This window comes from Meles meles, chromosome 1 (assembly GCF_922984935.1).
Source record: "Meles meles chromosome 1, mMelMel3.1 paternal haplotype, whole genome shotgun sequence".
In the NCBI taxonomy this organism is placed as follows: Eukaryota; Metazoa; Chordata; class Mammalia; order Carnivora; family Mustelidae; genus Meles; species Meles meles.
Window position 1 is genome coordinate 216,303,379 of NC_060066.1, and position 25,067 is coordinate 216,328,445.

At 58.3% G+C, this 25,067-nt stretch overlaps 1 protein-coding gene across 1 annotated transcript; it reads left to right on the plus strand.

The window, feature by feature from the left end:
* Positions 1-500: 500 nt before the first annotated feature.
* Positions 501-24,280, plus strand: NADK (NAD kinase). The gene is made up of 12 exons (XM_046010701.1): positions 501-675; positions 13,636-13,854; positions 14,802-14,885; positions 17,979-18,108; positions 18,706-18,814; positions 18,972-19,057; positions 19,891-19,993; positions 20,357-20,511; positions 20,724-20,823; positions 20,912-21,069; positions 21,726-21,808; positions 22,212-24,280. The coding sequence occupies exons 2-12, from the start codon at positions 13,676-13,678 to the stop codon at positions 22,384-22,386; spliced, it is 1,362 nt and encodes a 453-aa protein (XP_045866657.1). The 5' UTR covers positions 501-675; positions 13,636-13,675; the 3' UTR covers positions 22,387-24,280.
* The last annotated feature ends 787 nt before the right edge of the window (positions 24,281-25,067 follow it).

Consider the following 25,067-nt stretch of genomic DNA (forward strand, 5'->3'; position numbering starts at 1 on the left):
ATCCCAGGCCCCTGTAGTCCCGGTGCTGGGGGGAGGGGCGCACCCCGCCCCCGCTGGCTGTCCCGCAACCAGTGTTCCCAAAACGTGTGCCTCCCGAGCAGGTTCACACCCCGTCCGTGCCGGCATCCTCACGGCGGCGGCGGAGGGGAGCGGCGGCGGCAAGGGGGCAGGGGCAAGGGGCGCGAGTGGACGTGCTCCCAGCGCGGCGGGATGAGTGGGAACCAAGGTTCTTCTTCGCGGCGGCCGCTGTCGGTGTCCGGGCGGCCGAGGTCCCACCGCGGGCCTCCCGCCTGCAGCCCTGCGGACCCCCAGACCGCAGCGCCCGGGCGCCCGCTCCCAGCCCCAGGTCCGTCCTCGCTGACCCACGTGCGAGGGCGGGGCGCATGCGCGGGGGCGGGGCGTGCACGCGGGGCAAGGCGAGACGCATGCGTGGGGCGGGGCGTGCACGCGGGGCGGGGCGCTTGCGTGGGCGGGCGCGCGTGCGCACTGGCTGCATTGCTGCTCGGCGGGCCGGCGCCGCGGTCCCTGCGGCCGTGGGGCGGGGGGCGGCCATGGGGCGGGGGGCGGCCGCGGCGTCGGGGCCCGGCTAGCGGCGGTGAGCGGCGGCGGGGCGGCGTGGCCCGCGGGCTCGGTCCGGAGAGGGGACGGCCCCGCAGGCGCCCAGGGCCGCGAACGGTGAGTGCGCGCGGCCGTCCGGCCCGGCCCTCCGCCCGCGGTCGCCGCCGTCCGTGGTCGCGCGGCGGCCCGGGGGCCTGGGGGCGCGGGGGCCGGGGGCGGGGGGATGGGCCTGCCCGCCGCCCGGGTGTGGGCCTGGGGCGCGACGGCCGCCGTCGCGGCCGCCTCCGGGTCGGGCCGTCGGGGCAGGTGGGGTCGCGGCGCCCGCGGTGGCTGGGGCGGCCGCAGGGCCCGGCGCGAGCGGACGGATGCCCGGGGCCGCGGTTCTGAGTGGCAGGTCCCTGCTCCCCGCACCGCGGACCTGCTCGCTCGCCTGGGACGCGCCCCGGGCCTAGGAGGGCGGCTGCTGCCCGTCCGCGGACGCGCTCCCCGAGGCCGTCCCCGCCGCCCTGCCGCGCCCTCGCAGTGACCTTTGGCCCCGCCGCCGGCGCCTGGGCAGGGCCGCGGCCGCGGGCGCTCGGTGGTGCCGCCGGAGGGGGTCCTCGCCGCGCTGGGCTCTTCGCGGAGGCAGCGTCCCCGCGGCGCGCTGCACCCCTGGGGAGGACACGAGGCCCCTTTGCGTCCAGGGTTCGGCGGCCCGGCCCGTCGCTGTTCCGCTGGAGGCGCGACCGCCGGCTCCTCAGTGTCCTGCGCCGCAGCGGCTGGAGAAGCGGCCCCGGGGCCCCTCGGACGCGGATGCGTGTCTGCGCGCCTCGCTTCCCTCGGGGCCGGCGGACCCCGCGCCTCCTCGCCCGCCCGGAGAGCGCGGCCGCGCGTCTGTAACAGCCCCTTCCCGTGTCCACCTGCCCCGCTCCTGGGGTTGCGGGTCCGGCGCCGCGCTCGGGTGCCAGAGAACCGTCCGAAAGGTCTTCCTTGGCGCACACACTGCCGGTGCGGACGCCCAGTTGACGGCGCCGATGGCAGGAGGGGCGGAGGGGAGGGCGATCTTCGGCGGGGGTCCGCCCCGCGTCCACTAGTGAGGGTCAACACTTCTGTTTCTGTCACCAGATACGCTTTCCTTTTTCACTCGGTGTTTTTAACCAGTGCACGCTGAGAGCCCCCGGCGCATGTCGCCGTCGGCCGTGGGTCTGTGGGTGTGTGTCCGACTCCTGTCCTGGGTTTCTCACCGCCATCTCGGCCTGTCCCTGCCCACCGTGTATGAGTTCTGGGAAACGTTGCTGCCCGGCACTTTTCTCCTAATAAAATTTCCCAGTGCTAGGGTTGTTTTTTAAAATTAGATTTGTGGGGCGCCTGGGGGCCTCAGCGGATGAAGCCTCTGCCTTCCGCTCCCCTCACGATCCCAGGGTCCTGGGATCGAGCCCCGCATCGGGCTCTCTGCTCTGCGGGGAGCCTGCTTCCTCCTCTCTCTCTGCCTGCCTCTGCCTACTTGTGATCTCTGTCTGTCAAACAAATAAATAAAATCTTTAAAAAAATAAAATAAAAGTAGATAAGTGCTGTGGCACCTGGCTAGCTCCTTCCGTGCGGTGCGGTGCACTGCTCTTGACCTCAGGGTTATGAGTTCGAGCCCCGTATTGAGTGCAATGAAACTTTTTTTTTAAGATTTTGTTTATTTATTAGAGAACGGGAGGGAGTGCTCGCTTCAGCAGCACATATACTAAAAAAAAGAGAGAGAACGGGAGGGAGAGGGAGAGAGACTCTGAAGCAGACTCTGCGCCGAATTCAGAGCCCGACGGGGGACTCGATCTACAACGGTGAGATCATGACCTGAGCTGAAACCCAGAGTGAGATGCCCAACTGATTGAGCCACCCAGGCACCCCTAAAAAAGAGACTTAAAAAATTAAAATGAGATTCATGCTGTTAGGAATGTGCGTGAATTTGGATGGAATTCGAGTCTCATCCTTTTCAAACAGTTAACGTACTGGAACAACCTTGTCATCACATTAGTTTTTGTGAGTAAAGATTGACAGCTTCTAGATAATGGGTGATAGAAGGTTTTTAAATATATTTGCCTTTTGTAGTTTTGATAGGTTTATTTATTTATTTTAAGATTTTATTTATTTGACAGAGAGAGATCACAAGTAGGCAGAGAGGCAGGCAGAGAGGGAGAGAGGGAAGCAGGCTCCCCGCCGAGCAGAGAGCCTGACGCGGGGCTCAATCCCAGGACCCTGAGACCATGACCCGAGCCGAAGGCAGCGGCTTAACCCACTGAGCCCCCCAGGCGCCCCCGAGATTTTATTTTTCAGTTCACCTCGCCACCCAGTGTGGGGCTTGAACTTACACCCCCAAGACCGCAGCCCCAGCAGCAGAACCAGCTGGGCAGCCTGCTGCTACGTTTTCTAATAAAGGTTTTACAGGTTGTGTTTTACACTTGACATAACCCATTTTGATTTCTGTTTCGTTAATGTTTGTTGGCAGTGTGAAGTTCAGCTTGAGGTCCGTTTTCTTTCCCCAGCTTTATGATGAATAACTGCCACACATCACTGCGTGAGCCCGAGCAGACCACGCTTGTCCGGCACAGAGCGTTGTCCCAGGCGCGGCACAGTCCAGTTGTTAAGCTGTGCCTGGAGGCTGAGACGGCGTCGCCTGCGAGCTCTGCCGCAGACCGGTTTGTACTCAGCACTTCTCCCTGCGCGGCGAGGAGCTGGTGGAAGGTGATCTGGGCCTGGTTGAAATGCGGCTTAACACACCACGCGCTGCTCGTTGGGAGCTCTCATCTGTGTGCCGTGGCCTTGAACAGGGGCTTAGGAGCACTGGCCCAGATGTCAGCTCTGCCCCGTCCTAGCTGTGTGACCCTGGGCCTCCGTGTCCTAGACACGCCCGTGCGTCTCATTTGAGCGCGTGTCAGGTGCCACGAGGTGAGCGCTCAGTCGGGACCTGGCAGGGTGGGCACCGGACCTGGATGTATTTCTGCTGCTCGCCGGCCGTCCTGGTCTTGGATGAGGGTCCCTATTCCTGCAGGCAGCCCTGCTTCTGCTTCTCCTCCGGTTCTTAGACGGACGGCAGTGCGCCTGCCGGAGAACGGCACAACCCTGGCTGCGCTCCCCGCATTGAGGTGGCAGTCACGCACCTCCCCGCGTTCACGGTGTTCGGGTCATAGCTAGCCTCTGTGTCCCTGGTCAGCCTGCCCTTTCTTTCTCAGACATCTTTGGTTCCGACCGTGCTGGTTATTTCCTTTTAAAGGTTGCACTGTTACAACTCACCTAGCAGGCTCCTTTGAGCGACGGGCCTCTTTTGTCCTTTCTTGGCAGTAAGTAGCTCTGAGTCCCAGGCACAGCGAGGCGCTTCAGTGGCCTTGGCTGGAGCTGCGGGTCCGGAGAGGATGTGGTTGGCCTCACCTCTCAGGGCGGCAGGTGAGGCTGCCGCGAGGCCTCTCAGCCCCGGCGCAGAGCTAAAGCTGCCCCTACTTTGCTGAGCTTCTGTTGGCAAAGAATGGTAGTGTGTTTGCTTGTTTTAATTCATGTGGAGTTGTCAACACAAAGTGAACAAACCTTTTCGAGTCAAAGTAGAAGCGCCTGGATGGCCCAGTCAGTGACTCTTGATTTCGCCTAAGGTCACGAACTCAGGGCTGTGAGGTCAAGTTCCAGGTCAGGCTCTGCCCTCACCGGGGCGTCTGTTTGAGATTCTCCCTCTGACCCTCCCGCCCTGCACTCCCGCACGTGCATGCTCTCTTTCTCAAATAAATAAATCTTAAAAAAAAAAAGAATCTCTAGAAGTAAAAAAGTTTTATTTGAGCTCAAGTTAGGATGGTTGCCCTGGAAACGCATCTTCACAGGGAAGAAGGTGCTCCAGGAGATGAATGATTTTTGCAGCATAATATGCTTTTTACATCTTTAAAAGCTCAAAAGATGATAGACGAGCCCGTAGGCAGGAGTCACAAGTTTGTGGGGAAGGAAGGCGGGGAGCGGGAATGCTGCCGGTCAGCTCGAGGACAGCTGGTTTTCCCTAGGCTGCTCCTTCGGCAGGTGTGGGGGCCGTAAATCAGACTTCGGGTTTGAGCGAAGTTGACGTACAGTCCTGTCGCCGTAACTCTAAGATGCTTTCTCTTGTACATCAGACCCTTAGAGGGTTTTCCTCGCATCATAGCGGGCGTACAGCGTCGACTCAGCGGTTCCTATAGGTCCCTCGGTGTTCACCGACATCAGTGCGGTCACCGTCTGTAACCATTCAGCATTATGACGCTATTATTTTGTTTAAACATATATTTATTTTTCAAAAGCTATTTATTTGTCAGAGAGAGAATGAGACAGAGAGGGAGAGCATGTGCACGCAAGCAGGGAGAGCAGAGGCAGAGGGAGAAGCAGATTCCCTCCTCAGCAGGGAGCCCGATCTGGGACCCGATCCCAGGACCCTGGGGTCATGACCTGAGGCGAAGGCAGCCGCTTAACTGGCTGAGCCTCCCAAGTGCCCCTGGTCCTTGTGGGGACTAAGTAAATTATGAAAGAGAAGCCCTTGGGGCAGTGCTGGGCGCAGAGAAGATGCTCCGTTAAGTTACTGACTCCGCAGCCTTTGCGCAATTCTTAGCGCAGGAAGGAGGGAAACACGCACACCATTGTTTTGAACAAACAATGTATTGAACAAAACTCTGCCATCTTGAATCTCTTGCCAGTTTGTCCTGGCACTTTTTTGGGCCCCGCACGGCCTTTCTGTCCTCCCCTCCTGGCACTGGGTACTGCCCCCGTTGTGCCTCCCGAAATGCTCGCTGCTCTTGCGTTCTCCACCTCGCGCTGCCGGTTTCCTCCCAGACTTCTCTCCTGACCCTTCCATGTGGCTCCTACATGGGGGCCTGCCCCAGATTCAGTCCTTGGGTCTCCTGCCCACCCCCCTAGGGAGTCCATTTTGTTCTAGTTCTAGTCCAGCTAGTTCCAGGCTGTAAGCACTCACCACGTGCTGATAGAGCCCGGATCTCTGTGCCCAGACCAGCCTGTCCCCAGAGCTCTGACCTTAAACATACAGCTGCCTGCTTGTCCTCTCCTTGTCTTGGCTGGTAATAACCGTGTGAATTCGGTGAGGCTCCTTGCAGGCGGGGAGAGCCTCAGTAACCCAGAATTTCTGGAGCTTCCATTCTCAGAAGGGGAAGGAGACGCCACACATGAGGGGCATCCAGCCAGCCCAGTCAGTGGAGGGTGCAAGCCTTTTTTTTTTTTTTTTAAGATTTTATTTATTCACTTAACAGAGAGAGATCACAAATAGGCAGGAAGGCAGGCAGAGAGAGAGGGAGAAGCAGGCTCCCCGCTGAGCAGGGAGCCCGATGCGGGGCTCGATCCCAGGACCCTGAGATCATGACCTGAGCCGAAGGCAGAGGCTTAACCCACTGAGCCACCGAGTTGCCCCTCAAGTGGTCTCTCCTATTGTGGTTCACATTTGTGTTTCCCTGACGACCGATGCTGTTGGGATCTTTTCATGCGCTTCTCTGTGGTCGATATATCTTCGTTGGGGAATCTGCCCGAAGTGGGGATCTTTTGCCCATTTCTGATTGGTTGTTTTCTTACTAAGATTTCAGAACTCTTTATGCATTCTGGATATAAGTCCTTCGTAACATTACGTTTTGTAACACGTATGTTTAGCAAATACTTTTTGTCTGTAGCTTATATTTTCATTTTCTTAATACTTGTTTTACGAAGGGTAAAAGATTTAAATTGTAATGAATTCGTCAAAAATTTTTTTTCTTGGGGCGCCTGGGTGGCTCAGTGGGTTAAGCCGCTGCCTTCGGCTGGGGTCATGATCTCAGGGTCCTGGGATCGAGCCCCGCATCGGGCTCTCTGCTCCGCGGGGGGGCCTGCTTCCTCCTCTCTCTCTGCCTGCCTCTCTGCCTACTTGTGATCTTCTCTCTGTCAAATAAATAAATAAAATCTTTAAAAAAAATAAATTATAATGAATTCGTCAAAAATTTTTTTTCTTGGGGCGCCTGGGTGGCTCAGTGGATTAAGCCGCTGCCTTCGGCTCAGGTCATGATCTCAGGGTCCTGGGATCGAGCCCCGCATCGGGCTCTCTGCTCCGCAGGGAGCCTGCTTCCTCCTCTCTCTCTGCCTGCCTCTCTACCTACTTGTGATCTCTCTCTGTGTCAAATAAATAAGTAAATAATCTTTAAAAAAAAAAAATTTTTTTTCTTTTTTTTAAGATTTTATTTATGGGGCACATTGGTGGCTCAGTCAGCTAAGCATCTGTCTTCAGCTTGGGTCGTGATCCCGGGGTCCTGGGACAGAGCTCCGCATTGGGCTCTCAGCTCAGCAGGGAGTCTTCTTCTCTCTCTCCTTCTCCTTCAGTGCTCTCCCTCTCTCTCACGTGCACTCTAATACATAAATACTTTTTTAAAGATTTTATTTATTTAGTTGACAGAGCCGAGAGCGCATAAGCAGGGGAAAGAGAGGCAGGTAGAGGGAGAGGGAGAAGCAGGCTCCCTGCTGAGCACAGAGACCAATGCACGGCTGGATCCCAACCTGAGCCAAAGGTAGATGCTTAACTGACTGAGCCACCCAGGCGCCCCCATTTTTCTCTTTAATACTCTGTGATCTTTATGTCCTATTTAGGAAACTTTTTTGCCAAACCCACGGCCACTAAGATGTTCTCCAGTGCGTTTTCCAGAAAACCCACTTGTGTGTCTAACCCGCTTTGCCCTAATCTTTGCACAGGCTTTCATCAGGGATATTGCAGGCTTGGCTCCAGACCACAGGAAAGCAAATATTGCAATAAAGCAAGTCAAATGAATTTTTTTGGCTTCCCAGTGCGTATAAAACTTATGCTCAGACTATACTGTAGTCTCTGAAGTATCCAGTGTCTAAAACAATGTACATATCTTAATTTAAAAATACTTGATTGCGGGGCGCCTGAGTGGCTCAATGGGTTAAAGCCTCTGCCTTCGGCTCAGGTCATGATTCCAGGGTCCTGGGATCGAGCCCCACATCGGGCTCTCTGCTCAGCGGGGAGCCTGCTTCCCTCTCTCTCTCTGCCTGCCTCTCTGCCTGCTTGTGATCTCTGTCTGTCAAATAAATAAATAGTCTTAAAAAAAAAAAAGATCCCACTTAACAGCAAACTGGAACAGCTAAACACGTAAGAAAACTGACAACAGCAAGCGTTGATGAGGCCAGGGAGGAACCGGAGGCCTCCCACAGCCCTGCTGGGAACAAAAATCTTGTCTGCGCTGGCTCCGCTGTTCCCATCCTGCGTGTAGCCAAGAGAGATAAAATCTTGTGTCCACACAAAGACATGTATGTGACCCTACTTGTGATACCCCAGAGCTGGAAACAAGCCTCCATTCATCTTTACTCAGGTGTCATTTCCTCAGGAAAAACCCCTGCGTGTGCACACACACACACACCGTCCTTACCCCTCACACTCATTCCTTGTCTTTACGGTGATCACTGCTCCCTTACGTTACTCTTTCATGTGTTTTCGTTGTTTGCTTAGAGATTTTTTTATTTTATAGTTTTTAAAGATTCTATTTATTTGTCAGCAAGAGAGAGCGCATGAACGGGGAGGAGGGGCAGTGGGAGGGGGAGAAGCAGGCTCCCCGCTGAGCAGAGAGCCCAGTGCGGGGCTCCATCCCTGGACCCTGGGATCATGACCTGAGCCGAAGGCAGATGCTTCACCCACTGAGCCCCCCAGGTGCCCCTAAATATCATTTATTTTGGAGCGAGGGGTGAGGGCCAGGGAGACTTAGCAGACATCCTGCTGAGCGTGGAACCCGAGGCAGGGCTCAGCCTCACAACCATGAGATGACCCGAGCCAAAACCAAGAGCGGGATGCTTAACTAGCGGGACCACCAGGTACCCCCAAGTGTCCAGCTGTTGCTGTCAGCTCAGGTCGTGAGCCCAGCAGGGGACCACATTAATAAACAAACAAACAAACAAACTTTAGTGCTAAAAAGTGCCAGCCTCGTGTGAGCAGCAGGGAGGGCTGCCGACTGATCAGGTAGTGGTTGCTGGAGGCTGCGGTGGCTGCGGTCATTTCCTAAAATAAGACACTAATGAACTTCGCCCCATTAACTCTTTCACAAACGATGTCTGTGCGGCAGGCGATGCAGTTTGGTCGCATTGTACCCGCAGGACGACGTCTTCCGCCCTGGAGTCGTCCTCTCTCCCCTGCCGCTGCTTTATCCGCTCCGCGCACGTGATGAGCTCCGTCGGCCGCTGTTGCTCCGACAGCCTTCGCGGCGTCCGCACCGTCGACTCCCCCTCAAGATGCCGCTTTCTCTGCGGTCCGTGGGAGCAGCCCCTCGCCGGTCAGGTCACCACGGGCCTGCCGCCGTTCCGCCGCGGCTCAGGCTCCACGTCCCACTCTAGCTCTCCCGCGGCCGCCGTCTGCCGGGACTTCCTCCCCCGAAGTCCTGACCGCTCAGCGCCGTCCGCGAGGGAGGGAATCTGCTTCTTCCAGACTCCTGTGCTTGTTGGCGTTTTGTCCTCTTCCCGTGAATCATGAATGTTCTTCGTGGCATCTAGATGGTGAATCCTTCCCAGGCTTTCCATTGACTTTGCCCACGTGCATCAGAGGGATTCGTAGCTAGGACAGCTGTCGCCTACTGAAGTGCGTTTCTTAAATAGTAACTTGGGAGTTGAGGTCACTCCTTGACCCGCGGGCTGCACGATGGACGTTGTGTTGGCTGCGTGGAGACGACGTTTGTCTCTTGCACTTCTCCACCAGAGCTCCTGAGGGAGTAGGTACACTGTCAATGAGTAGTAATATTTTGAAAGAATCTTTTTTTTTTTTTAGTTTTTTTTTTAAGATTTTATTTATTTATTTGACAGAGAAGACAGTGGGAGAGGGAACACAAGCAGGGGGAGTGGGAGAGGGAGAAGCAGGCTTCCTGCCGACGCGGGGCTCGATCCCAGGACGCTGGGATCATGACCTGAGCCGAAGGCAGACACTTAAATGAATGAGCCACCCAGGCGCCCCTGAAGAATTTTTTCTGAACAGTCAGCCATGGGCTTAAAATACTCCATCACCCAGGGCGCCTGGGTGTCTCCATCGGTTAAGCGTCCAGCTCTTGGTTTCAGCTCAGGTCCTGATCTCAGGGTCATGGGATGGAGTCCTGCATTGGGCTCCCTGCTCAGTCTGCCTGAGATTCTCTCTCCTCTCTTCTGCCCCACCCCACACACTCTAGCACGCACGCTTGCTTGCTCGCTCCCTCAAATTAATAATCATTGTTTAAAAATTTAGTCAACCACGTTGTAAGCAGACATCCTGGCTTTGTTGCTCCATTTCTAGAGTTCAGGCTGGTACTCTTAGCCTAATTCTTTTTTTTTTTTAAGATTTGATTTTATTTATTTGACAGATCACAAGTAGGCAGAGAGTCAGGCAGAGAGAGAGGGGGAAGCAGGCTCCCCACTGAGCAGAGAGCCCGATGCGGGGCTCGATCCCAGGACCCTGAGACCATGACCTGAGCTGAAGGCAGAGGCTTTAACCCACTGAGCCCCCCAGGCGCCTTTCTTAGCATAATTCTTAAGGATACCTGGATTTTCTCAGTGGTCAGTGAGCATCGGCTTCAACCTAAAGTCACCAGCTACGTTAGCCCTGACGAGAGTCAGCTTGTCCTTTGAAGCTTTGAAGTCAGGCAATGACTTCTGCTCTCTGGCTAAGACAGCCCTAGGTGGCATCTTCTCCCACAGTCAGGCGCCTTTGTCTCCGTTGAAAATCTGTTAAGCGAGCCACCTTCCCTGGTGATCTCCGCTGGGCCTTCTGGAGAACTTGATACTGCTTGTGCATCGGCAGGTGCTTCTCTGCGTGTGCCTTCGCGGGACAGACGGCTTCCGTCTGTCCAAACCACATCTGCTGGCTTCCCGCTCCCCTCCTGCAGCTTCCCCCCTCTCTCAGCCTTTACAGAGTCGAGGAGAGTCAGGGCTTTCCTTTGCATTCGACTGTGGCTGGTTTCACTTGATCTTAGCCAAAAGGCCGAGAGGCGATAGACGGTGGCTGGTTCGATCAGCAATAAGGCTGTTTCCTTTCTGGCCTTTGTGTGTTCACTGGAGTGACCCTTCAGGAGTTTCTCCTTTGAACTCACAGCTCGGCCCACTGGGGCACGAGGCTAGCTTTTGGCCCATCTCGGTTTTCAGCCTTCCTCACGGCCCTGCGTCATGTCTAGCCTTGATTTAAAGTGAGAGACGTGCAGGGGGCCTGGCCGGCTGGTTCGGTCAATAAACTGTGCGACTCTCGATCTCACGGTCATGAGTTCAGGCCCCAAGTTGGGCATAGAGCCTACTTTTGAGAAAAAGGTCGGTGATGTGAGAGGTGGGCCACTCTCCTCCACTTGAGCACTTAGAGGCCGTTGTAAGGGTGTCGACCGGCCCGGTTTCAGTAGTGTTCTGTCTGAGGGAATAGGGAGGCCTGAGGAAGGGGAAGGGACGGACCAGTGGTCTGTGCAGTAGTCAAAACACACGCAACACTTACCCTGAGTTTGCTGTCTTAAATGGGCGCAAGGGAGTGGTGCCCCAGAACAGTTACCACTGATCACAGACCACCGTAACACATGTAATAGGGAAAAGCTTGGAAATATTGCAAGAATTACCGCAGTGTGACACAGAGACACAAAGTGAATGAGCGATGCTGGTGGGAAAATGGCGCTGGTCGGTGCGTTGGCGCAGGACAGCCACAGACCCTCAATTTGTAGAAAATGTCGTGTGTAATGCCTGTGGGTGGGGTGAAGAGTTTGACTTCATTCTTTTAGACGCGGCTATCAAGTTTTTGTAGCATTGCTTGAGGAAAAGATGGTGCTCTGTCCGTCGACTCCCCTTGGCGCGTCTGCTGAAGATCCACTGATCGAGGGGCGCCTGGCCGGCTCGGTTGGAAAAGCATGTGACTCCCGATCTCAGGCTTGTGGATTTGAACCCCACATGGGGTGTAGGCATCATTTAATTACAAATTAATTTAATTTAAAAAGAAAATCTGTTGGTTGTACCTGTGTGAGGGCGTCACTTTGGACTTTGTTCTGTTTCCTTGGTCTGCGTGTGTGTGTTGGCACCGCGCTGTCTGGGCACGGTAGCTTGACTGTAGATCGTGAAGTCAGGAAATGTTAGTCTTCCTTTGTTCTTCTTCGGTTTTTTTAAGCTACCCTAGGCCGAGGGCGTCCACATTTCCATGTGAGTTCTAGAATCAGTTTGTCTTTTTTTTTTTTTTTAAGATTTTATTTATTTATTTGACAGAGAGAGAGAGAGAGATCACAAGTAGGCAGAGAAGCAGGCAGAGAGAGAGGAGGAAGCAGGCTCCCCGCTGAGCAGAGAGTCCAATGCGGGGCTCGATCCCAGGACCCTGAGATCATGACCTGAGCTGAAGGCAGAGGCTTTAACCTACTGAGCCACCCAGGCGCCCCAGACATGTTCTTGTAGGTTTGGGGTTTTAGTAATGATTTTTTCGTGCTTGGTTGAAACGTCCGTGTTCCTCGAGGTGTGAGGGTCCTGACCCACTAGGGCCGTGTTGTCCGCTCTAGCTAAAATTTAGAATCACCTGGGAAGCTTTTTTTGTTTGTTTAAAGATTTTATTTATTTGAGAGCGAGTGAGACAGAACACAAGCGGGGAGAGGGAGAGGCAGACTTCCCGCTGAGCAAGCAGCTGGACATCTCGCTGGGGAACGTGGGGCTCCAACGTGGGGCTCGATCCGAGGACCCTGTGCATCATGACCTGAGCCGAAGGCGATGGCTTCACCCTCTGAGCCCTGCAGTCGCCCCCAGCTGGGAGCTCCTAAAACTACTGATGCCTTCAGTCTGGGCTGAGTGTGGGAACGATTTCCTGAAGCCCGTCCGCTAGCTGTAAGGTGCGGCCAGGGTAGGGGTGCAAGGGCGCCACCGCCTTTCTCCTGCCGCAGAGGCCCGGGCTTGTCTGTGGTCTCTGAGGGTCCCTTCTCCTCCCCCCCTCCCCGCCCCAGCTCCGCGTTCACCTCCTGCGGGGCCGTCGTCCTCTGACACGTCCTCAGCCCCTGCTTGAGCACAGGGGGTTTTACTGTGCGCTCCAGTGTGCTGGTGGCCCTCGTTTGCTTTGCTTGTCCCTGCAGGGGGGGCTGTGTGGCTGGTTACCCTGCTGGTCCCCGGGTGCCACCTTCTCACGCCCGTGAAAAGCCTGCGCCGCCTGCTCTCCCCCTTGGGCAGGTCCGGGTGGCTCCATGGCTGCAGGATGCTCACCGTGACCCTGTGGTGGCCCTTCCTGTCCTTGGAGAATTCCCCGTTTGGTCCCTTGATCTACCCTGGGTTTCGTCAAACCCTGCCCTTCTTCTTCCATTGTTCAGTGTACTGAGTTCCGCCTCTCTTTGTCGCCGCCTCTGCCTTTCTTACACTTATTTTATTCCTTTTCCATCTTTGTAAGAATCTCGGCTCATTACTCTTCATTCTTGAAAACTCCAGCACACCTGAGCGGGGCGGCATAGACTTGGGTTTGCGCTCATCCTGTTCTGGTGGTTTTGATGCGTCGCAGTGTTGGTTTGAGCCCCAAGGAGTGCGGGACAAAGTTGAGGCGGTTCCGGGCGGTTGCAGGATTGTTTCTACTTTTTGGTTTTTTCCTGATTTTATTGTACTGTGGTTGGATGGTAAGGTTCTCTGCCTTACTGGTGTTTGGAAATTGATGTTTTCTTTGAGGCTAAAAGAGGTCAGTTTTGGCAGATGTTTAATCGGCTCGTTCCCAGGGCCTGGAGTCCCGTGTGTATCCGCTTGAATGTCTTACTGAGAGAACCGTTGAGCTCTGCGGCCCCGAGGGGCCTTTAACGCTGCACAGCCCGGCGGGGCTTTGTCCCGCAGTGGTGTGCGCTGTCCCCGCTGGTGACTGCTCCTCTCGCCGGCGCTGGGCCTTGTCTGTGCGAGAAGTACCACAGCTGCCCGCTAGCTCTTTCTTACCCTGCAACCCTTAGGTCTTGGGAACTCACTGGAAACACAGGTAGGTTCCTGAGCTCTTAACCATCTTTGGGATAGAAAGAGACTGTTCTCAAGTCCTTCGGCAGATGGGACTTCAGCCGTTCTTGTCTCCTGGTGGAACAGGTGCATCTATGTGTACATAGTGTTTTCTGCCTGCATGTTTACTGACTTTATTTGTTTTACTAAATTAAGGCGTCAGTGTTTTTCTGATCGGAGTCCTTGTTTACCGGCTATGGACACAGAACACGAGAAAGTCAACATGAGTAAGGCGTTGAGCGCAGACCCGGCCTCATACCGCTGCTCCGCGTGCCATGGGGACGAGGACTGGGGCCCCAGCCACCCCATCCGGGGCCGGGCCAAGTCCCGCAGCCTGTCTGCCTCGCCCGCCCTGGCGAGCACCAAAGAGTTCAGGTACGAAGCGCGCCCCCTCGCCCTCCCCCCCGCCACCCTCATCTGTGCAGTCGCGCGGACTGACAGGGCGCGTGTCCCAGAGTGGCGCCGGTGCCCGGCTGGTGCGGCTGCCCAGGGGCATCCGCTGGGGACGGGGTTCCTTCCTTCCCCTCTCGGCCAGCGCCCGCCCCGACTTCGGGTGTCCGAGGCGTGTGGGTGGCCCCTGAAGGCACAGCAGCGGGCCCCACGCGGTGACCCTACGAGACAGTTGAAGATGAAGTCTGCACCCTTCAGCCATCTTTGGGTGCAGAAGGGGACGGCGAGGCCATTGGGGTTGAACACGTTCCATTACCCTGTCGCTGCGGGGATGTCCCTGTCGCTCCCTTCAGCCTGTGCCAGGGTGGGCGTTGAGCCCTCTCGAGCAGGGAGGGGGACAGGCCAGCCAGGTGGTGGTGTCCCCGTGACGTGAGCTGGCCACAGCCGCTTCGTTTGGTCATTGGATTATGGCTGAGTCACATTTCAGTTATTGGAGAAGTCGGGCCTTTCAGGTAGTATCGCTTTTAGTGACCGAGCAACTCAGCGTGAGCACTTTTGTTAGAATTTGCATCTAGGTCACTAAGGGTTGGTCTCTCAGGTTTTGATTCCCAAGTATAGGCCGGAGGACGGGTCACCAGACAGACTTGGTCAGAGGGACTGCTCGGATTCCGAGTTCCAGGCCTCTCCCCCGAGGGAGTCTTCCGGGGTGGGGCCTGGGCACCTGCCCTGGTTTGGGGGCCTTGCTCTGAGCCGCTCTCCTGTTATGCTACACAAATGCTACACAAACGGCACTTGGCGCTCCAGGGCGGGATCTCCTGGGGCGGCCACTGGGTGCTGGGCAGGTGATGGGCGTAAAGTCATTATGATTAAAAGCCTTTCTAGGGTGTAACAGTCCATTAGGTCTGCTCACTGGCTGTGTCCCCTCCCCACAGGAGGACTCGCTCTCTGCATGGGCCGTGCCCGGTGACCACGTTTGGACCAAAGGCCTGTGTGCTGCAGAACCCCCAGACCATCATGTGAGTGCGGGGGCGGGGGCTCCTTGGGGTCCGTGCTGTTGTGGGGTCACGGCACCCGGGAAGGTTCTGACTCCGGATGAGAAGTGCACTTTTCTAGTCAGGGAAGCCACAGGGCATCCGCCGGCTCCAGCCAGCACGGGCCTCTCTGCCTTCCCGCCGGCGGGTGGGGGTCGGGCCGGTCCTGCAGCTGGACGGGCTTTAGCTACCGTCTTCGGAGTTACTGTTTCGTTTTGACAGTGAGAAGCGTAGGAGGAAACAATGTATTTCACACAGGAGTAGGGTCAGACATGCTTCTCCGCTGGTTTGATTTGATTTGATTTTTTTTTTGAGAGAGGGAGAGCACGAGGTGGTGGGAGCAGGAGAGGAGGAAGCAGGCTCCCCGCTGAGCAGAGCCCCCTGATGCGGGCTCGATCCCAGGACCCTGAGATCATGACCTGAGCCGAAGGCAGGGGCTTCACCCACTGAGCCCCCCGGGCTCCCCTCCTTTCATTATTCTTAAAACAGACGTCAGTCGGCTATTTGGGGTTTCTGTGTTTACTTTTGAGAGAAGTGCCTCCTTGCAGGTGTGGCTGTTACAAGTGCTCCCAGGCCACCAGGGCGTCTTCGGGGGCCCTGCAGTGCCTGGATGAGAAACTAAAAATGAAGCAATCAGGGTCATTTCTCTGGACTCAGTGACTGTCCAGCTTCTCGCGTGCGAAGAGTCACACGGCTGCAGAAGGCAGGGACCTCCATAAAGGCCGCTGTGTGGTCTGGCTGTGCTTGGTGTCTGAGGAAAACGCGCTGACGTCACTTACTGGCGTTGGTGCTTTCTGTTAATCAGTCCGAATGCCATCCCACCCTGAGCCTTGCGCCTGGCACCTGTGCCAGCTCCCCAGCCCCTGCGGTCTAGGCCTTTGGAGGGGCCCTCACAGGCTCCTCTCCTTCGGGGCAAGCTCTGGGGATCCCACATTTTGCACAGGGGTGAGAGCCGCGGGCTCAGGTGTGCCTCCTTGACTGACTTGTCTGGGGTCCTTGCGCTCCGGGAGGCAACCCCAGCCGTGGGGACCCCCGGCCTTGGGTCACGGGCTGAACCGGTTCCAGGCGGCTGGTGCAGTGCTGCTCCGCCTCCAGGCTCCCCAGGCAGGGCCGTGTCAACTGGTAGGTCCTGTGACCAGGAACCAGTGACAGGCTGCCCCACCTCTTACCGGCGCAGGAATGAAGTCTTAGTGTCTGCCAGATCCAGGTGCTGTCTACGGCTGCTGGTTCCTGCACGGCTCTGGGCAGGTCCTGTCCGGACGCGGCCCCTCTAGTACCCTGCAGCCCGCCCCGCACGGCAGCCACATGGGTAACCTGGCCGCCCCCGGCGCCCCCAGACCCGGAGCCCCAGCAGCCTGCTGCTGTGCCGAGCCGCGCCATCCCCGTGCCCCCTGCCTTCCTGTTTGCTCTGGCCCAGCCCGGCCCTCCCTTGGCCTTTCACCAGCTGCCCAAGGGCCCACCCAGCACTTCCCGGTCCTGGCAGACCTGTTCTCTCCTTGTCACTCTACTCGGCCTAAGTGCCACCACAGGTGGCCTCACTGTCCAGCCTTGATTAGCCATCCTGTACTTCCAGCCGCGCCACGGTCGCTGTGTGGGGGGCGGGGGCGGCGGCCTCGTGAGCCTCAGGTGGTTAGACGGGCTGGTTGCGGCGGGTGCTCCAAGCAGAACGGCAGATGCCCCGGAGGGTCCCTGGGGCCACAGGTTGGAGCTGAGGAAGGAACAGCCTCGTCTGCCCTTTCCGGCCCCGGTGCCCGACCCTTCTGTCGGGGCTGCCGCTGTCTCTGGGTGACGGGGCTCCTCTTCTCCACCTTGGACCTGCCCCTCCAGCGCTGCACCTGGCTGAGGCTGAGTGCCCTAACTTCTCTAATGCTCGGAAGTAAGATAGGATCGAGATCACAGAGGACTTTACGTCCTAATTTCTGTCTGAAATTTCGCCGGGAACACGTGTGTGTTTTCTTTCATGCTGAAACATGTGGAGTTGCCGGCGTGTCGTTGCCTTTGGCAGTGGTTCCCGTCGGTCAGCTGTTAGCTCCCAGGCGTCCTCCCTCTCCCGGCTGGCATCCACAGCCTGGATGCCGGGGAAGGGTCACATCCCCGCCCTGTCGTGACCCAGCGGGAGGCTGATCACAGTTGACACCCAGGCCTGTGCAGGACACACTGTGGTGGTTTTGCCTGGGCACAGTCTCAGGGCCAGCGGGGCCACGGGCCCTGCACGCCGGGGTCAGCACAAAGGGGCTTCGACCCAGGCAAAGGTCCTGCTCCGCCCACACTGCTCCTGAGGCCCACGGCCAAGCACAGGGATGACGTTGGGGGCGCACACCCTCCACGGCCGAAGCCCGGGTAGCTCCTCCCCCGGGCCAAGCCGGTTCCGCAGCCCAGCTCAGCCCCGGGCCAAGCCGGTTCGCAGCCGGCTCAGACTCCCGCGCGGCTGGGACGTGTCCCGCACCCGGCCCTGAACAGCCAAGCGCGGCCAGCGAGCTCAGTGACGTGCACTGCGCCTGGCGTCCGGCCTCTTTTCTGTTAAAGGTGATCTCAGGACTTTCTGTTTCAAATAGGTGATTGGCCAAGAGGGTCGTGTAAACGGTAAGAAGACTCAGTAAGACGCGCTTGGTTTTTAATTTAGGGAGTTTTCCTGCCGTAGCGCCTTTCAGAAGTCAACGTTAGGATTGTTTCGCTTTCAGTTTTGAGTTTGCAGAAATTACGTTTATAGCGCAGATGCTCGGTTGGGAGAGTTTTGGGGGACTGGTGTGCCCTGCACTTCCGTTGTTAGCAAAGTGGGGCTGAACCGCTGTGACCGAAGCCGCTGTACTGCACTTGTGAGCCAGCACGCGACCTGGGCAGACAATGAAGCTCACAGAGGGTGTGGTGAGCGGCCCCTCCCCGTGCGGAAATGCTTGGCAAGGGTGAGTGATGCTCACTAACGGAGAACATAGACACCACGCCTCTGTGTTGGTGGTTTGGGTCATGGGTTTTGGAGGTTTTTCGTGGGACTCGCACACGGTCTAAGGCCTGGGAGAAAGGCCTCCGAGGATGTGGTGTGTCTGTCCTCCCAGTGCCGACACTCCTCTCCCCTCGCAGGCACATCCAGGACCCTGCCAGCCAGCGGCTGACGTGGAACAAGTCCCCGAAGAGTGTTCTCGTCGTCAAGAAGATCCGGGACGCCAGTCTGCTGCAGCCCTTCAAGGAGCTGTGTGTGTACCTGATGGAGGCGAGTGAGCCTGGTTGGGGGGCGGCAACCCAGACTCCCCGCCCCCGGCACCACCACCGCATCTGCGCCAGCCAGACTGCCCTGGAGCTCGGCGGGCTCTGTGTTCTCCTGGGCCACGGGGCAGGGGTGGGCATGGAGCTGGCCGCCTAGCCAGGTTCTGGCTTTGGGATCCCAGAGCTGACCAAGTCAGGAAGCCCATTTCAGGGGCATCTGGGATCATGATTCCATGACCCCAGGGTCCTGGGATCAAGCCCCCGCATCGGGCTCCCTGCTCAGCGGGAAGCCTGCTTCTCCCTCTCCCACTCCCCTTGCTTATGTTCCCTCTCGCTGTGTGTCTCTGTCACATAAATAAGTAAAATTAAAAAAAAAAAAAGCAGCAGCCGCCCCATTCAAGCAGGTGACTTCAGTAGCGGAGGGTCACAGGCCTCCAGAAGGACCTGCATGAGCAGGTTGAAAGCAGTCTGCCCTCCGGGCCTGAGGAATGCATTTCCTCCTCGTTGTAAAGTCCAGAGGCTCAAGAGGAGGCTTCCCGGAAGACCAGCCTGATCCAAACCGGGTCTTGGTGGTGGGGCTGACGTGCCGTTGTCCCCCTTTCAGGAGAACAACATGATCGTGTATGTGGAGAAGAAAGTGCTGGAGGACCCCGCCATAGTGACCGACGACAACTTCGGACCGGTCAAGAAGAAGTTCTGCACCTTCAGAGAAGGTGCGTTGGCCTTCGGCTCTGCCACTTCCGAAGGTGTTCGCACCCCTGCCCCAGACCTGGCAGAAGCTTCTCGCGCTCCTGCCTCACCGTGGGCACAGCGCCCTGTGGCGTCACGGGCCACCGAGACCGCTTGTCCTGTGTCGGTTGTGTTTTCTAGATTACGATGATATTTCCAATCAGATCGATTTCATCATCTGCCTGGGAGGGGATGGGACCCTACTCTACGCGTCCTCGCTGTTCCAGGTGCGGCGTGCGGGGTTCCAGCCTCGGCCCTGCGTGAGGAGGTGGTTTCCCAGGGAGGCTTTCCGCCCCTTCTTGTACCTCGTGACTTGATGCCTCGGGGGTGCCGGGTTCTACGCTCTTCTTACTCTGACACGGAACTTTTAGTTTGGTTGTTTGGCTGTAAAGCAGGTCAGCAAATAATGCCAAGTGACTCATCCCCCTGCCTGGGCCTCCGTCCTCACCGGGAGCGCTGCTCACAGTGGAGCCCGGGCCGGGCAGCAGGACTGGCTGGGAAGACGGGGGCGATGGTGGAGAAACGGGCCTGGGGGGGCTGCTGCCGGCCCACAGACACGTGGCACCCACGAGAAGAAGCAGCACCTCGTGGCCTAGGGGACGGGGCCCACGGCAGGATGATGGCGGTGGCCCCAGGCTGACCCTCCAGGGTACCCGGGAGGCCTGTGGAGGCGCCGGAGGATGGGAGTCTGCCTGGAAGCCCACTGGGGTTGCCCAGAGTCCGTCTTCACTCTGCAGGGGGAGGCTCTGGCTTGGTGGCTTGTGTCCTTGCCTGACCAGCTCTCTCTGTCCTCCACGGCCAGCTGGTCGGTCCGCTTGCACTGGCTTCTCATCAGCTCTGCGTCAGCTCCTCCGGCCTCCCTGTGTGCTGGCTCACCCCCTCCTGTGCTTGGAACCAGCCTGCTGGCCGCCTTCCACACCCCGCCACTGGCCGTGCACGCCTGTGCCTGTCCATTCCCGGGAACGGTCAGGCGGGGGGGCGGGGCCGTCGGTGCCGGGGACAAGTGGGGTGGCTCTTGAGTGGATTGGCCAGCTGACTGGCCTGCCTCATCGGCTCACAGGGCAGCGTGCCTCCGGTCATGGCCTTCCACCTGGGCTCCCTGGGCTTCCTGACCCCCTTCAACTTTGAGAACTTTCAGTCCCAAGTTGCTCAGGTGATACAGGGTAAGTCAGAATGTTCTGGAACTCACAAGGAGCTCAAACATGGGATTGTCAGCTCACCTGGTCTTGGGATTTTAATGATGTGTAGAGCAATATTTAAGTGTTGGAAGATTCAGAGACTTAAGATTTTCAAACAGTCCCAGTACTGTCTTCCTCACACTGAGAAGTTGGAGGGGGTCACTGGCTGAAGCGGCCGTGTGTGCTGGTTGGCAGCCGGGGATTGGCATTTACAGAAGGCTTGGGTGCTGCCCTCAGTTTGGGAGAAGAAGGGTGGTCTCCGGTCGGGCAGGGGTGTCTTTGCCTCCTGCGGGCTGCCACTGCCCATTCCCCACCAACCTCCCTGGCCGTGACCCTGCTGGCCCCCAGGGAACGCGGCCATCGTTCTTCGGAGCCGGCTGAAGGTCAGGGTCGTGAAGGAACTCAGAGGGAAGAAGATGGCAGTGCCCAACGGGATCAGCGAGAACGGCGTGCTGCCTGCGGACCTGGACGCGGAGGTCGGGAAGCAGGTCATGCAGTACCAGGTCTGTGGACACGGGCCCTGCCCCGGCTCCAGGCCCTGCCTTGCCTGTGCTACGGCCTCAGGAAGGGGCACAGGGTGGTGGGACTCAGGTCTGGGCCCGGTGGGGTCCCCTGACCTCCGGACCTCCCACAGAGCCCAGGAACAGTGCAGGTGCCTATGGGGCCGACCACCCAGGACGGCCCCTGCCTGTGTGCAGTGACTTTGTTCCCCCAGGTCCTGAACGAGGTGGTGATTGACAGAGGCCCCTCCTCATACCTGTCCAACGTGGATGTCTACCTGGACGGGCACCTCATCACCACGGTGCAGGGTGACGGTAGGTAGCCACCTGGGGTCCCACGGCGGTGGGGGGGGGGGGCGGGAACAGGAGCCCACAGAGAGTGACCCTGCGGCCTGTCCACCAGGGGTGATCGTCTCCACCCCGACGGGCAGCACAGCGTACGCGGCCGCTGCCGGGGCCTCCATGATCCACCCCAACGTGCCAGCCGTCATGATCACACCCATCTGCCCCCACTCGCTGTCATTCCGGCCTATCGTGGTCCCCGCGGGGGTCGAGCTGAAGGTCAGTCCACCCTCTTCCCTGTACGGTTTAAGCGGGTGCCTGGGACCTGCCACGCTGACCACCCCCTTTGCCCCCGGCCGTGACCCCAGCACCCGCTGGGTTGTGGGCCCACCTTGCTGGGTGCTGGAAGGGGCTTCACTGTCTACCTTGTCTGTCTGGCCAGGTGCAGCACTGAGAAGGGCTGTGGGCCCTTGGGGGGAGGGGCTGGTCCCCACTGGATGGGGGCAGGTGGGCGGCACGTGGTCCCGGCATACCTGGCGCCTGTCACAGCTCCTCCGCCTCTGTTCTTTGCCCGCCTCGCACTCCCCACCTTGGTCCACCCTGGGCCCGCGTGGCCCTGGCTGTGAGCCCCGGTAGGCAGGGCCACATCTGCAGGTCACAGCGAGAGAGGACTAGAGCCAGACCCCTGGATGGTGTCCCTGGCCCTGGGTGGGTGGTTGGCAACTGGGCTCGATGGCTGCCCGTCTTGTTCCCGGGATCGGTGTCGGCGAGACAAAAGTATGAGACCTTCACGGCCTGGAACTGCCCTTGGTGGAGAGTGGGCTATCGGGATACCTTCACGAGCCCTCCTGCCCAGTGCTGCCCTCCCAGGGCAGGGGTCCAAGGTGCTCAGCTGCACTCACGAGCCCACATCTGTCCTGCTTGCCCGCCTCCAGATCATGCTGTCACCGGAAGCAAGGAACACTGCATGGGTGTCCTTCGATGGACGAAAGAGACAGGAGATCCGCCATGGGGACAGGTGTGTGAGCCTTGGGGCTGGAGCGAGGAGTAGGAATGAGGGGCGGACACGGGCCCTACCTGCCGCTTTCATACCCTTGTTGAGGTTGGCTTGTGTGGGCCCCACAGACAGAGCCCTGGCCCTGAGAGCTGCGGGGGGAGACGCGGGCCTGTCGGGCAGCTGGTCTCCCACGCAGGTTGAAGCGTGCTGACCCATGTTCTGTGCTGACCTTGGGGGCAGCAGACCCACAGCCCCTCACTCCGGCTGCCCTGCTGCCCCGCCAGCTGCGCCTGCCCTCAGGGTGCCGCAGGCCCTGGCTGTGCAGCCAGTGGCACGAGCAGAGCCGAGGTGGACCCCAGCTGGGCCGGGGCGGGCATGGCCCCTGGGGAAGGGCTCACCTGTGCTGTGTCTCCCGTTGCCTCAGCATCAGCATCACTACCTCTTGCTACCCGCTCCCCTCCATCTGCGTCCGAGACCCCGTGAGCGACTGGTTCGAGAGCCTGGCGCAGTGTCTCCACTGGAACGTGCGGAAGAAGCAGGCGCACTTCACGGAGGAAGAGGAGGAGGAGCAGGGGGAGGGGGAGGAGGGGGAGGGCTAGGCCTGAGCTCCTGCCGTCTACACTAGGGACCCCAGAGACCCGAAGCTGCTCCGCCGCCTCGTTCCCACTTGCCCTCCGGGAGCAGGCTGACCTGAGCACCTGCGCTGTGAGCCCCGAGCAGGCATCAGAAGTCACAGCACTTTCTTTTGTAGCCTTTTGTCGACCAGATCAGCCATTTTTAACATTTTAAATCTGACTTCTTTTTGCATTTCTAAACAAGAAAAGCGAGTGCTGGGGGGGCTCGGAAGTCCACACCAGGCGGTGCGCCCGTGCTTTCCCTCAGAGCCTGGTCCCGGGGCGGGGACGCCAGAGCGGGATGTGCTCTTCCGTGGTTCCTCGTCAGAAAACTCGTGCTTCAGTCAGTCTGTTGAAATTCAGAGGGGATCAGAACGGCCTGATCTGTCTTTCCACGTCGAGAATAAATGTCTTGTAGCCAAAAATCTTCCTTTAGCTACCACGATTTTCCCCTTAAACCCTGCACCTTTTCCCCTGAAGGGGCGCTTCTGCAGAGAGCAGTTGGGTATGTGACTGGCTCCCTCCTGCCCGGCACCCGCACCTCCTCTGGGCACACCTTCCTGCCTTGGTCTCCAGGCCCTCCCCTCCCCCACTGCTGTGGTGTGCGAGCCCAGCCGTGGCCCGGTGGGAGGTCAGACCCATGCACATTCCTCACCAAGCAGGGGCGGCCCCTTTGCACCCTGGAAGGTGTTTGAAGTCCTGTGTACACTTTGTAGAGATCATTTTAAGCTTTTTGAACTGCTTATGTACAGATTTGATTGTACACACTTGGCGGTGACGGAGGGAGCGGGATTTGTACTGTTGTGAAATGGAGCCTTGCTCCGCTGTTTACACGTGTTTTGTGGCACCGTGTGCTGGGACCACTCTGTTCGGCGCTCACCGTGGGGGTGACGCCCCGGGGGAGAGGGTGCTTCTCGGTTAGTAGCCGTGGTACTTGTGACTGCAGCTAGAAGATGGGGACGCATTGCTTAGTGAGGACAGGGGTGGTTGGGGACGTTTTGTGTCGGTTCTGCTCTTGCTTCTCCCTGTGGGTCTTGGGCTCGCGAGGAAGCCCCCGTCATTCCATGGTCCCTCCACTGCCCGCTGGCTGCGCGGGGCCTGGGCACATGTGCGTGCCACGTGGGACCCAGAGACCATGTGGTCTGGCGGGAGCCGTGGCTCAGTGCATGTGGCTTTGGCCCCTGGTGATTGCTGCCTGACAGACGTCCTACACGCGGGCATCTGTTTCTGAGTAACTGGTTTCCTTGGAGCTGCAGTTTTTATCTATTGGCAAGGATAGAAGGGACAGAAACTGCCCTTTTTCTTGGACCTGCTTCTGGGGTGACAGGGAGGGACGGTCCTGTGCTTTGTCTTGTGGAGGGTCACGTGCCTCATTCTTGGGCTGATAGAAAGGCTGGGGGCCCGCACGGGCAGCCACACTCAGCCAGGGGCCTCCGTAGAGCAGGCTCTGTGGCCTGAGCGTGGCCTCCCACATCCATGCTTCGGGGCTTCTGGCCCTCAGGGTGGTTCTTGGCTGACGGCCTGGGGTAGGAAAGGGAGGGGGCCCGCATCGCCATCCAGCAGGGGCAGGACGCGGTTAGAGGGCTGCTGCCCAGCCTCCCTCGGGCTGAGAGGGGCCCAAACCAAAACTCCCAGCTTTAGGTCCAAAAGACAGTGGCATTTGGGATTTGGGTCACTGGTTTAGAAAAAAAAAAAAAAGCAAGTATTAACCAAGTCCAAAGGCAGCATGATTTGGAATGATCTAGAAAACTTTGGATTTTTTGAAGTAAATTCTTAATGTTTCATATTGTCAATATCTTGAAAATTTGTTAGATGTCGTCGAAAGCCTTATTACAATATTTTCAGATCCTTTCAATAAACAGACTTGTTTAAAAACTTGGATTGGCCGGCAACTTTATTTAGTTCTTTGTAACCAACACAGAGATGCTTGGAGAGGCAGGCCAGGCTTCTAGAGTCTGAGGACACCAAGTGTGCCGTTGGGATGCATGAGGCAGAGGGGTCTTGCCCTGGCAGCCGCCACGTTGAATCCCATCCCAGGTGCCCCCGTCAGCCTTGCCATTGGCACCGGTAGGCCTGGGGCTCAGCACCTGTTCTCCCCGGAAGGGGTGTAGAACTGGGTGTCACCACCTGTCCTGAAGGGTAGAGCGGAGGCTTGGGTGAGGGATCGGGCTTGAGCCTACAGATAGGACCTGCTCCCGGTCAATCGGAGGGCTGGCCCAAGGGGACCCCCAGAGGCTTCGAAGTCCTCCCCACAGCTCCAGCCAGGCCTGTTGGGGTTGGGGGCATGGGCCAGGCTCGGGCGCACACTCCTCTCTCCACCCCTGCTCCCCCCTCCCATTCCACATGGTCTTGTCTGGGTGTCGGTGAAGGTGGGGGAACGCTTTGCCAGGAGCCCCCCTGAGCACTGCAGACGTGCAGGAGGACATGGACAGCCCTGGGTGCTGGGACACTGGGTGCCCCCAGCCATTTGAAGAGGACTGGGAGGAAGGGGAGAAGCGGCTGAGCTCTCCCCCAGCCTCCCTATCCCTCCTCCCAGGCCAGCCCTAGAGCATCAGCCTCGCAGGACCATAGGTGGCCTTGGCCTGCCCTGACCGGGACCCCCGGCTCTCCTGGTGCGCACGTGGGAGCAAGTCACCTTACTGCTCAGGTGTCCCGTGGCTGGGCCT